Here is a 12,197-nt window from a genome sequence, read left to right on the forward strand (position 1 = left end):
ATGCGATCATAACTCATTATTATTTTTCTTTTGTCCAATATAGGAATATTTCAACGGTTTGAAAAATCGTTACAAAAGATTTTGGTATTGAGACAAGATGTCAAGACAAATCGTTACTTGCTTTGAAGATTATCAAAAAGCACGCATTTCATTTGTGCAAAACATTGCAACTTTTGCGGAGAGGCCACAAAATATTGATGCATTAAAAGAGTCAGGGGTAATGCTTCTGCTGAAACCTCTCATTACAGACCCAGTTCCATCTGTTTGCTTATCGGCTTCTCTTGCTCTGGGACGACTTGCAAATGCTTCAGAAGAAATGGCAGAGGCTGTCGTTCAAAATGACATTTTACCTCAATTAGTTACGAGTCTGAAGGAACAAAATGCATGAGAAATAAATATTTCAATATATCTTAATTTTTCATTATGTTCCATTTGAAAATTTTTAACTTTTTAGAAATTCTTCAAGAAATCTGCTGCATTTATCATTCGTTCTGTTGTGAAGCACAATGCAGCCCTTGCGCAAGCAGTAGTTGAAAGTGGAGCTTTAGAATCACTTGTTTCATGCCTTCGTATGAATTCTTCTCAGCAATTGAATATTGAAGACAAATAAATTATTTTTGAATTTTTTAGAGGAATTTGACCCTGGGTGCAAAGAATCAGCACTGTTTGCATTAGGCTACATTGCACGTCATAATGGAGGTTTTTTTTTTATTGTTTATTATCTGAAGTTTTATCCTGGTTTTTTTTAGATCTTGCCCAGTTTGTTGTTGATGCTGGAGCAGTTCCTCTTACTGTTCTTTGCTTACAGGAACCAGAAGTCTGCACTGTTTTCATCATTGCATAATGATTTTTAAAATTATCAATTATTATTTTGTCAAAACTTCACACGTTTTCCTATTTAACCATATACTTTTGCAGCTCACCTTGAAGCGTGTATCAGCATCAACACTTGCTGATATCGCAAAGCACACACCTGAGCTTGCACAGGTTGTTGCAGACAGCGGAGGGATCGGCTATCTTGTTCCTTTTGTTTCATCAGCAGACACAAAGTTGAAGATGCAGGCAACAGCGTGCCTGGCGCAGATTGCAAAGCACTCTGTTGATCTGGCTGAGCAGATTGTTGGTGCTGAGCTGTTCCCACGTGTTTTGGACTGTCTGAAGGACTCAGATGCTTCTGTGAGGAAGAACGCTGCCACTCTGATAAGAGAAATTGCAAAGCATTCTTTGGATGTTTGCGCTTTATACTTGTTCTTTTCCTCATTTATTTTTTTAAAATATTCTTGATATATTCTCTTTTATTGAACATTTCATTAACAATCATTTCTTTTATCTTGGATGATTAATATTTTGTTTAATTGCTTCACTTCTATTTTAGCTTGCAAAGTACATTTCCGATATGGGCGGAATCCCTGCAGTTGTCGCCTTCACCAACGAGACACTTGGCGCAGACAGACTTCCTGGTGTGATGTGTGTTGGATACATTGCTGCCTTCTCTGAGGCACTTGCACTGAAAGTGATCACCTCCAAGGGAATAGCGCCGTTGGTGCACTGTGTTGTAACAGAGCCCGCAGACTACCTCAAAGCAGCAGCTGCCTGGGCACTGGGGCAGATTGGGCGACACTCAGCTGACCACGCAAAGGCTGTGGCAGACGAAGGCGTTCTGCCGAAGCTAGTGACTGTGATGGTACACGAGAAGGCTACAGACGATCTGCGCGCTAAATGCAAGGCAGCTTTAAAGGCGATCATCGGAAAGTGTGTATTTCTGCCTGCGCTGGAGCCACTTCTGCTGCAGCCAGCAGCTCCGAAGGAGATTCTGAAGTACATCGTGGAACAGTATGCGAAGGTGCTTCCGTCAGATGTGGAAGGCAGAAAGCAATTTGTGTCGTGTGGAGGATTGCAGAGGATTCAGGAGCTGGATGCTGCAGCTGAGGAAGGGTCGAGGCTGAAGACAGCGATTGCTCAGGTGAATGCGTGCTATCCAGTCGAGGTGGTGCGTTACTACACACCAGGATACAAAAGCGAGCTTTTCCAGAAGATCGAAGAGTTCAGACCTTAAATCTTACTCTTTCACTTTGCTTTTCTTCTTCAAAAAAATTCCTTTCATTAACTTCACCTTCTCTTCAACCAATAGATGCATTTGCATGTACGAAAATCAGTTAGTTAAATGATTTTTGTGGTTGTCTGAACAATTTTCATCATTTCCACTGTTGGAACTGCTCCTTTTGATTCTTCTCGAAGTCTAGTAATTGTTATCATCACCTGTTTTCTTTTCCATTTGCTTCAGAGAATGGAATTATTTCACACCTCATTTGTTTTTTTCATTTCCTTTTGTAAAAATATAAGAATGTGATGTTTTTGTTAGTGTTTATTCCATTCATTTGAATACCAACAGTTTGAAAACTAACCAACAAACAAACAGACAAACAAACAAACAAAACGGAATCAAAAGGAAAAGAAACTGAATACTAATGCTGTCAAATGACGTGTGTGACAATTCCGCTCTTCTTCTTCTGCAGCACACGCCCAGACGACATCGGCACTTCGCACGCTGCATGTGACTGATATGAAGACGATGGCTGGACAGCCGCTGGCAACGAGCACCCGCACTCGCCTTCAAACACATTCAGCTTCACAGGATGACTGGCTCCTGCAATAGCAGAGTCTGGAGTGGGCTTCTGCTGAAGAGGGAATTCACACGACGTGCCTTCAGCTGGAATCTTCAGAGCAAACGGAGCACTTTCGCGGTGGATCTGCTGCGACCAAACAGGAACATCACTAGAAAGGGGGGTGGATGGGGGGGGGGAAGGGGTGTGTGAAAAGAAAGACAAAATATCATGAGTGATTGATTTTGAAAATGCCAAAATAAATTGGAAATATAATAAAATAAAAATAAAAATAAAAATAAAAGAAAGGAAGAAGAAGAAGAAGAATGCATCAGATTTTAAGACATCATTTAAGCATGATGTTAAAAAATCACACCTTTTCGCTTCATTTTGCGGAGTTGCCTGCTTCAAACTGTCCTTCTCGATTCTGTCAGCATATGGCGAGACGCTGTTCAAGAGTGTGTGCCATGCCAGCGACGCGCACTTCACTCGCGACGGGAACCGGCAGACGTTTGCAAACACATCGCCAACATGACCCAATCCCCGGGCATTCGGAAGCGAGCGCGAAGACGACGGGGCAGCGCCGGTTGTGATGAGCCGGTGGAACTGCGAGAAGAGGTCGAGCACAACAGACAAGGGAGCCCCTTTCACCAGGTCTGTCATAAACGAACACGACGCCTGCGAAATGGCACAGCCACTGCCAACAAACGCGGCATCTTCCACAATCGGATCAGAAAGAATGTTTCCTCCGTCTCTCTCCTTTGCGCGCAGACGCAGCTTCACATACAAACTCAGCCGATCGCCACACAAGCTGTTGAATCCTTCTCCTTTAGCGAGCACCAGACTGCCGGGGCGCTGTGCCTCTTCTGCGTTCTCTTCAGCTGTCAGCTCAATTGTGCGGCTGTTGTGTGGGTGTGTCCCGTGCTCAATGATCAGTTCCTGATACAGCGACGACACCTCCACCGACTCGCTTGGCGCAGGCAGTGAAGCAGTTGAGCTTCCTGCTGCAAATGCAGACTGCACGGACGATGCAGCCAGCGGGGCTGACTTCAGATGTGCCTTTCCAGGCGCTGTCGATGCTGCTATCTTCCCAGACATGAACCTCTGCATGACTGACTCCAGCGCTGCGACAGTTGCATCGATCTCTTCTTTTGTGTTGTAGAACGAGATGGAGATTCGGGTGGATGCATCGATTCCGTATGCCTTCGCCAGTGGCATGGCGCAGTGGTGCCCGCCGCGGGTGGCGATGCCTTCGTTGTCGAGAAGAGTGCCCAAGTCGTGTGAGTGGATGTACGGCGACACAAACGAGATGATCGGAGCTGACTCGCAAAGAGGAAATTCCTCCATCCAGTTTGAAGACGATGTTGAGGACGCTGAGGATGCTGATGATGCAGATGAATCAGCTGCAGAAGCTGGCTTTTCTGCTTGCGACTGGACAATCTCGTCCTGATGCCCCAGAATTCTGATTCCTTTGACTTTTCTCAACTTCCTCAGTGCGTATTCTCCCAGCTCCTTCTCGTATTTTGATACAGCCGGTAGTCCAACATGCTGTGTAAGGAATTTGATGGCAGTGGCCAATCCATATATTGCTGGCACATTCTGCGTGCCTGCCTCAAACCGCATCGGAGGAGGAGCAAAAGTTGTGTGGGTGAATGACACCTCTTCAATCATGTCTCCTCCCGCCTGGTATGGCTCCATCGCATCCAGCAGCTCATATCGCCCGTATAACACACCCACGCCATTCGGTCCATAAATCTTGTGGCCAGAGAAACAGAAGAAGTCGCAGCCAATGTCTGACACAGAAAGGCCGCTTGAATAAGAAGAAGAAGACTGTGCTTCGTTTCCATCAATCTCCTTTGCTGACAGTCCAGATGCATTGGAAGAAGCAACAGATGCGCTTTCTTTGCTTCCCTCTGCTTTCTCAGAGTAGTTGTGTGGTACATGCACAATCCCCTGTGCTCCGTCAATCAAAGTCGGAACATTGTACTGTCGAGCAAGAGCACACACCTGTTTCACAGGAAGGTATCTTCCCGTGACGTTGCTGCACATCGACATCGCTATCATCTTCACCCGCCCTGTCTGCAGCAGCGAACGCAGCCGGCTGAAGTCCACAGACCCTGTTGCCTGCACCAATGGAAGCACAGCAAGTTCTGTGTGTGTCTGCGACGCGGCAATCTGCCAGGGAACAATGTTCGCATGATGCTCCAGCTCAGTCAGAATGATGATGTCTCTGTCATCCTCTTCATCCTCTTCTTTTTCTTCTTTTTTTTCTCTGGTTTCAGTAGAAGACAATTTGTCATTTCCTCTTCCATGTCCGCATCCACATCCGCATCCACAGCCTTTTCCTTCCTTCCCGCTCTTCTTCTTGTTGTAGCAGCAGCCTGGCTGTGTTCTCTTCAGCCTCGGCAGCAAAAACGCATTGGCCACCAGGTTGATTGCTTCGGTCGTGCCTTTCGTGAACACAATCTCCTCTGCCCTTTCGGCTCCGATAAACTGCCTCACCACATCTCTGCTCTCGTCCAGCACAGCTGTCGCCTTCTCCGCCAGGAAATGGACTCCTCTGTGCACATTCGCATTGCTGTTGAATGTGAACTCTTCGACTGCATCGCACACTGCCTTCGGGCGCTGTGTGGTTGCGGCGTTGTCGAGGTAAATCAGCGCAGCGCCTGTCGCTGGATGGGTCGCAGACAGAATGGGGAACTCGGCACGCACCTCAGTCATCCGCTCCTCAATTGGTATTTCCAACATGTGGCGCTGTTCTTTGGCCAGCCTCAGCTTCTCCTCGCGCTCCTGTGCCTGTTTCGCTGCCTTTGCCTTCTGCTTAGCTTGTCTTCGCTCCTCTCGTTTGATGAACTCAGACACCATCGCATTGAAGAAGCGGAAGAAGACAGAATTGATAACAGAGACAAGCTTGGAGTGTGCCCCAGGAAGCGAAGAAGAAGAAGAAGAACTTGATGAAGGAGATGATTCATTTGAAGTCATCTGCTTTGGCAGCATTTTCATCAGCGCCTCGTTTGCAAAGGAGAAGCAAAGGAGCGCTTTGGCCTCTGTTTCTGAGAGTCCTCTCTGCTGCATGAAGAACAAGGGAGAGTCGTCGAGTGTGCCGACAGTTGCGCCGTGGTTGGCCACAACATCGTCATTGTTGATGACAAGATACGGCACAGCACGCGCCACAAACGGCTTCCATGAAGAAGAGGAAGAGGAAGAGGAAGAAGAGGAAGAAGAAGAAGAGAATGCAGACGAAGTAACATCAGAAGAAGAGGATGAGGATGATCCATCTTCTGTTTTCTCCTCAGGCGGAACGAGAAGCAGCGTGTTGGACAGCTGATTGGCGACTGTGTGTGCAGCGTGTCTGTGGATGAAGATACCTCCATCGAACAGAGAAGTTGGTGGGGCTGATGAAGAAAGGTGCGCAGAAGTCTGTGAAGATGATGCTGATAGCGGAGGAGCCATCGAAGGAAGAATGACAGCGCGGTGGAGCTGTGTGCTCTCGCAATCGGGTGAGATGTGGTGCATGTTGATTTTGACTTTGGATGTCTTGGCAATTGCAGAACTAGCAGCAGAGCTGGCCGGGTTGTTTCCGTCGGGCGAGAGAGATGTGAGGGCAGTGGATGACACAAGCGCCAGATGGTTGCAGTGTGCTTCGGTGTGCGGGCAGGACAAGAAGAAGGAGACGACGTCGTTTGAGCGCGATGCACCGAGGGAGACTGTCGAAATAGTAATAGACGACTCCGTCTGAGAATCACTGGCTTTATTTTCATTCGAGAACGGATCAGACTCTGATGCAACCGATGTGGATGAAGCGATGCTTCGCGAAAGTTTTGTTGCAGCAGAGGGATTGAGAGAATATACCCTTGTTGATGAAAGATGCTCAGAATCCAAATGATCCATTTGGAGTTTTATAAGGGATATTCTTGCGCTTGAAGACATAAAAATGTCTGTTGTCACGTTTATTGCGTAACTTTCGCTTTTTTCAAAATTCAATTTATCTGATGTTTCTTTTGACATTGTTGAACGAAGAAACAGATCACACACAAAATGCTGAACAATAACAATTTCTTTTGAAATGTCATCTCGAATCAGTAATCTGATTTTTGATTTTGGGGAATGTGTACCAGAAAGCTCCGAATTTGTAGAATAAAAAATGAGGTGTATTTCTGAAAAAGGATCAATATCTGAGGGATTGCACAGTTGCGTCTCATATTCATTTGAAATATTAATTAGGTATGTAAATCCATTGGGACATTCTTCATCCCAAGGAAAAGAAGAGGATTTTGGAATATTGCGTTTATTTAATTCAGGTTGTGAATCCTGTAAAGACTTCAAAGATAAGAGTTTTGCAGCAATTGAGTTTGCTGTAGAAGCATCTTTTTCTTCGATTTCAGTGGATATTTGAGCAAGCAAACAAGAAAGTTTATTTGACGAAGAAGAAAGATCCGAGGAAATTTTTCCGTTGATGAACACAATAGATATTGTTTTTTCTGATGAAAGCTGTTGAATGTAACGGTGAAGAAGCGAATGTTCTGTTTCCATTTTCCCAATAATTCTCCTTTTTCAGTTCTTTTACTTTATCAAAAATCATAAATGGGTGGATGATGAAAAATCAAATTTTTTCATTCTGTTGTTCGTTTTTCATAAATGCTTATTTTAACTGGTGATAAAAAGAATATTTAAAAATTATTATTTCGTATATTTTTATCATTAATAACAAAAATTAAAAATTTTTAACAAATATATAATCTCAAAAACATATGCATATAGTTAGTGTTAATAATGGTGGATACTTTCAATAACTGTGGACAGTCGCATTATCTCAACAACCGTTGATAGTTGCATTTTGACAATTAACCCAATTATTCCCTCATTGAATGTGAACTTAACAGTCATACGAAAATTAAACAAATTGCTCCCAAGAATAGAGAAAGACACATTTTCTATTTTCGGAGAAACTCGAAGAATCTAATTTTTCCGAGTTTCTCCGAAAACAGAATATGCTATTTTCTTGATTTTTATGAGAAAATTGTTTCATTTCTGTATGTCAAAAAAGTTCATATTCATTGAGGGAATAATTGGATAAATTGTCAAAATGCAACTTTCAATGGTTGTCGAGATAATGCAACTGTCCACAGTTATTGAAAGTGTCCACCATTATTAACACTAACTATAAATTCAAATTTTGTTTTTTTTCTATTTGTTTCAGATAATTCAGCAAGACAAAAGATTTTTTCATTTATGATTTATTTATTTACAGATTCAGATATCGCATTTAATACCCGACATCGCACAAAATACAGGACAAGATCGATATCTCAATAACAGCAAGAAGAAAAATTCTGACAATTTTCCTCAAAATATATCACATTAATACAAACTCATTAGATTAACGTGACTTTCAAAGCAGCTTCATTTGTGCTCGAAAAAAATTAATGATGAAAATATTGGAGAAACTCAAAATCCTATTTCTCCGAATATTTCAAAATTATTTTTTCTGAGCATGAACAAGGAAGTTGTGAAAGTCTCGTTTATCAATTGAGTTTGCATTGAAGAGATATATTTTGAGGATATTTATCAGAATTATTCCTCTTGAAATCACAGAGAAAAGGATGTTGTCCGGTATTTTGTGCGATGTCCGGTATTTTTTGCGCAAACTGAACTGCAAATTCAATTATCATTTTGAGGCGATCATTTATCAATTTCACAAGCTGATTTTCAAATCAAATTAAAATCACAGAAATAATAAGATTAAAAAAATTCATTACCATTTATTATCCAAGTACAAAATTATCAGCTTTTTAAAGTGAAATATCAAAATTTGGATTTCATGTTTCAATTGTGCAAGTGAGTTCGATAAATTTAAAAATGAAAATTTGTCAAAATTTTTTTGAAAAGTTCCTTTTGTTTAATTTTCAAATAAAGAAAAAATTTCATATTTCGATCAAATTTCTGTTTCCACAAACGAAACTTCACCAGAATAGATGAAAAAACTTGATAATGCTATCATAGACTTTTCTGTGAAGTTTCGTTTGTGGAAACAGAAATTTGATCGAAATATGAAAATTTTCTTCATTTGAAAATTAAACAAAAGGAACCTTTCAAAAAAATTTTGACATTTTGTTTTTTCAATAAGAATGTTTTCTTTTGTGATGAATAATCACAGCAAAATTTGATTTTTGTCACTTTTGTTAAACGAAAATAGATGCACCATTTATTATTCAAATTTAGAAAACTTATTATTCAAAGTTGTTAAACTTATTATTCGAAATTGGTAAACTTCTCATTCAAAATTAATAAAATTTTGTATTTTTTATTTAAAAATTTTTTGAAAAATATGATCACTGGCTGATTGTCAGAAAGTGATTTAAATGTTTTGTTTTTTCATTGTTAATAAAAAGGATGAGAAATTGAACCCCGATTTTTATTATTTGTGAATAAATTAGAAAATTTTTGATATTTCAGAAAAAAAATCATCATCCTTGAAATCGAATAATTTTTGAATTATTTCACCTCACTATGCAAAATAATGAATAATTCAATCATGTAACATTTTTTTGAATCAATTTCACAAAACTGTGTGTAATTATTTTTCACAACTGAATAAATCCATGAATGAATTTTCTGAATTCTTAATTTGTTTTTGTTGATCTTCTGTATGTATTTAAATTTAAAAAACATATGGTAAAAAATACGGCAAAAGGGGATTATACGGCCAGTAATAATTTTTAACTTGAAAACACCTAAAACTGTATCGAAACTAGGCTTAACGAACTCATTAATTAAGATCAGTTATGAAATTCTATTCAAAAATTTAATTATCTTCCAATGTCATAAATCCTAAAGAAATAAAAATCTTTGATCAAGCCCATCATTTAATTTTGTCATATTTTCTTTTAGGTTTTTTGTCCCTATTAACTAATTTTAACAACAGAACTCTATGAATTAGGGTTAACCCTAAAAGAAATTTCATTTTAACTTCATTTTACAAAGATATTAGGACTTCAATACGAAAATAACTTTTTTATCATAATTCAAAAATTGAAAAAATTTAAAGTTTCTTTCTTTGAAAAATTGATGATAAAAATAGACTTCAACTTCATTGAACTAATGATTTTCTGGTAGGAATATGAAAAAGAAATCGTTATGATATGAAATTTTCACTGGTCGTATCATACCCATTTGCCAAAAATACGATCTTTCAAGCTTTTTTTGCACAAGGCATTGAAAAACTGCTTCACTCATAACTTTATTTTGCTTTCTCAGATTTCAGAATAAAATTGATTTTCATATCTGCAAACAGGCATCAGTGAAATCATAACATGAAGTTTTGTGTCATTCCGCGTTTGTCAAAAAATGGACCCATTTTTATTGTGTTTTTTGTGCTCAGAAAATCAATGAATAGAGCACAATTTTTCAATGAAAATGCCTGAAGTGAAATATTTTTCCCCATATTTTGATTGGAAAATGCATGTATTTACATTGTGAGGTTTATTCATTTGAAAAATTATCCGATTTCATGGATGATGATTTTTTTTCTGAAATATCAAAAATTTTCTAATTTATTCACAAATAATAAAAATCGGGGTTCAATTTCTCATCCTTTTTATTAACAATGAAAAAACAAAACATTTAAATCACTTTCTGACAATCAGCCAGTGATCATATTTTTCAAAAAATTTTTAAATAAAAAATACAAAATTTTATTAATTTTGAATGAGAAGTTTACCAATTTCGAATAATAAGTTTAACAACTTTGAATAATAAGTTTACCAAATTTGAATAATAAATGGTGTATAACTCGATGAGATGAACATTTTCCGACTTTCGGCAGAAACAATTTCAACTGAAAAAAACTTTTTTTTTCTTTTAAAATATTCACAAAATTATCAATTTTGAACAATTAGTTTTCGAAATCTGATGAATGAATTGTGGAAATAGCATTTTCATCACTTGAACCCAATAAATATCACTGAAATGATAACAATATGAATTTTAATATTTGTGACAAAATAAAATAATTCAATAACTTTATAGATCCAAGCTTTATTCAAAGAAAATATTCATGTTTATCTTAATAAAAACAATCATTGAAAAATGTTCTTTTAAAATCCTATCAAAGTCGATCGCTTATTGAAACGTTTATAAAAACTTATTATATAAAAACTATTGAAATAAATGAACGCTGTAGATATGATACTATTTATGTTTCGTCCCAGAATAATTATTAAATCACAATATCGATTCTTATTTTAATTTTTTATGACTTCAATTGAAGAAGAAATTTCTCGAAGAAACGTTTACAAGCTTACTACGATTATTACAATTTAAATATCATTTATTGGATTTTGAATTATTTTAGGCTGAAGAATTTTTGCGACTTGAATTCAAGATTAAGATATTCATTGGAAGCCTTTTAAATAAAAAATTACACCAAAGCGTAAATGAAGAACTGCAGCGAGGGACACCAATTGAGTTGCTCAATAAAATTTGCAATTCACCAAAGCGTTCATATTTTTCTCATCCACAAAACAATGCTCAAAAACGAGATAATATAAAGTATTTGACTTTCAATTATTTTATCATTTTCTAAATTCATTATATATTTGAATATGTTCGTCAGAATTTTTAACAGCATGTGTGAAGAAATCTTTGGTATGATTTTTGAAACATTTTTATTTATTGCTTAATGTAAATTAAAAAAAAGGAATTCGGAAGGATGATTTTGTGGATGTTAATTCAGTTACAGACGATAAACGTCATGTTCAGGCGTTGAATCTCCTGAATCAAGTCTGCTGTAAGATGATTGAGAAAGGGTATTGGAACATAATCTATTAATTAAAAATTACACTTAACGTTGAAAAGAATGGTTAATAATAACCTTTTATCAGATGCTGATTGTCCAAAATTTACAACAGAAGAAATTGAAGAAGCAGATACAATCCTTCAAAATGCCAAAACTCAGAAAAGAGTTATAACCAAAGAAGAAATTTCAGATTCAAAAGATGAAATTGCTTCATCCGAAACAGACAGCGATTTGTCATCAATGCACTTCAAAAAAGGCATGCTATGATTTTTAAAAATATGTATACTTGTTTTTTTATAAAATATCTATTAGGAATGAGTATTGAAAATGAAAAAATGGAAAGTTCAGAAAGAATAATGAAATTTAATGAGGAGAATAAAAGTGAAAATCAAAATTCTCGTTCTGAGGAAGAAAAAGAAAAAAAAGATATTGAAGGAGATGAAGAAATAGAAGACCAAACAACATTGGTTGAAAACAAAAAAGGAAAAGAAGATGTAACGAATTCTATTCAAAATTCTTGTTCTTCATTCCATCAAAGAGGAACTTTCATATCACCAACCGAAGAAGAAGAAATACCACTTTACTACATTGTTATAAAATACATTATTGTGGTTTGTCAATTTCATTTATTTCTATATTGATTTCACTTTTAAATTGATGTTTAGATCTTTCTTCTTCTCACTTCAATTCTATTTTTTTACAGAGCCTTTGAATAACTCGAACACTCATAAATTTAGTCATTTCACCATTACATATTTTTGATATTGTAAAATATATTTCATATTTGCTTTTAATTT

The 12,197-nt window shown here is 37.5% G+C and overlaps 3 protein-coding genes across 3 annotated transcripts; 2 read left to right on the top strand and 1 right to left on the bottom strand.

Moving 5' to 3' along the window:
* The first annotated feature begins 47 nt into the window (after positions 1-47).
* Positions 48-2,361, top strand: MONOS_9204 (putative axoneme central apparatus protein). The gene is made up of 6 exons (XM_067879681.1): positions 48-382; positions 455-569; positions 631-699; positions 750-817; positions 919-1,230; positions 1,376-2,361. The coding sequence occupies exons 1-6, from the start codon at positions 98-100 to the stop codon at positions 2,054-2,056; spliced, it is 1,530 nt and encodes a 509-aa protein (XP_067720073.1). The 5' UTR covers positions 48-97; the 3' UTR covers positions 2,057-2,361.
* Positions 2,353-7,183, bottom strand: MONOS_9203 (fusion Fe-S cluster assembly protein SufDSU). The gene is made up of 2 exons (XM_067879680.1): positions 2,980-7,183; positions 2,353-2,775 (listed from the first exon to the last, which is right to left on the bottom strand). Exons 1-2 carry the CDS (start codon positions 7,134-7,136, stop codon positions 2,475-2,477), a joined length of 4,458 nt encoding a protein of 1,485 aa, XP_067720074.1. The 5' UTR covers positions 7,137-7,183; the 3' UTR covers positions 2,353-2,474.
* A 3,628-nt stretch (positions 7,184-10,811) lies between these two features.
* MONOS_9202 (uncharacterized protein) lies at positions 10,812-12,191 on the top strand. The gene is made up of 7 exons (XM_067879679.1): positions 10,812-10,892; positions 10,957-11,153; positions 11,218-11,249; positions 11,302-11,410; positions 11,460-11,656; positions 11,713-12,011; positions 12,066-12,191. Exons 1-7 carry the CDS (start codon positions 10,857-10,859, stop codon positions 12,114-12,116), a joined length of 921 nt encoding a protein of 306 aa, XP_067720075.1. The 5' UTR covers positions 10,812-10,856; the 3' UTR covers positions 12,117-12,191.
* Positions 12,192-12,197: the final 6 nt, after the last annotated feature.

The sequence above is a fragment of the Monocercomonoides exilis genome, assembly GCF_001643675.1.
Source record: "Monocercomonoides exilis strain PA203 chromosome Unknown scaffold56-565389, whole genome shotgun sequence".
Taxonomy (NCBI): Eukaryota; Preaxostyla; order Oxymonadida; family Polymastigidae; genus Monocercomonoides; species Monocercomonoides exilis.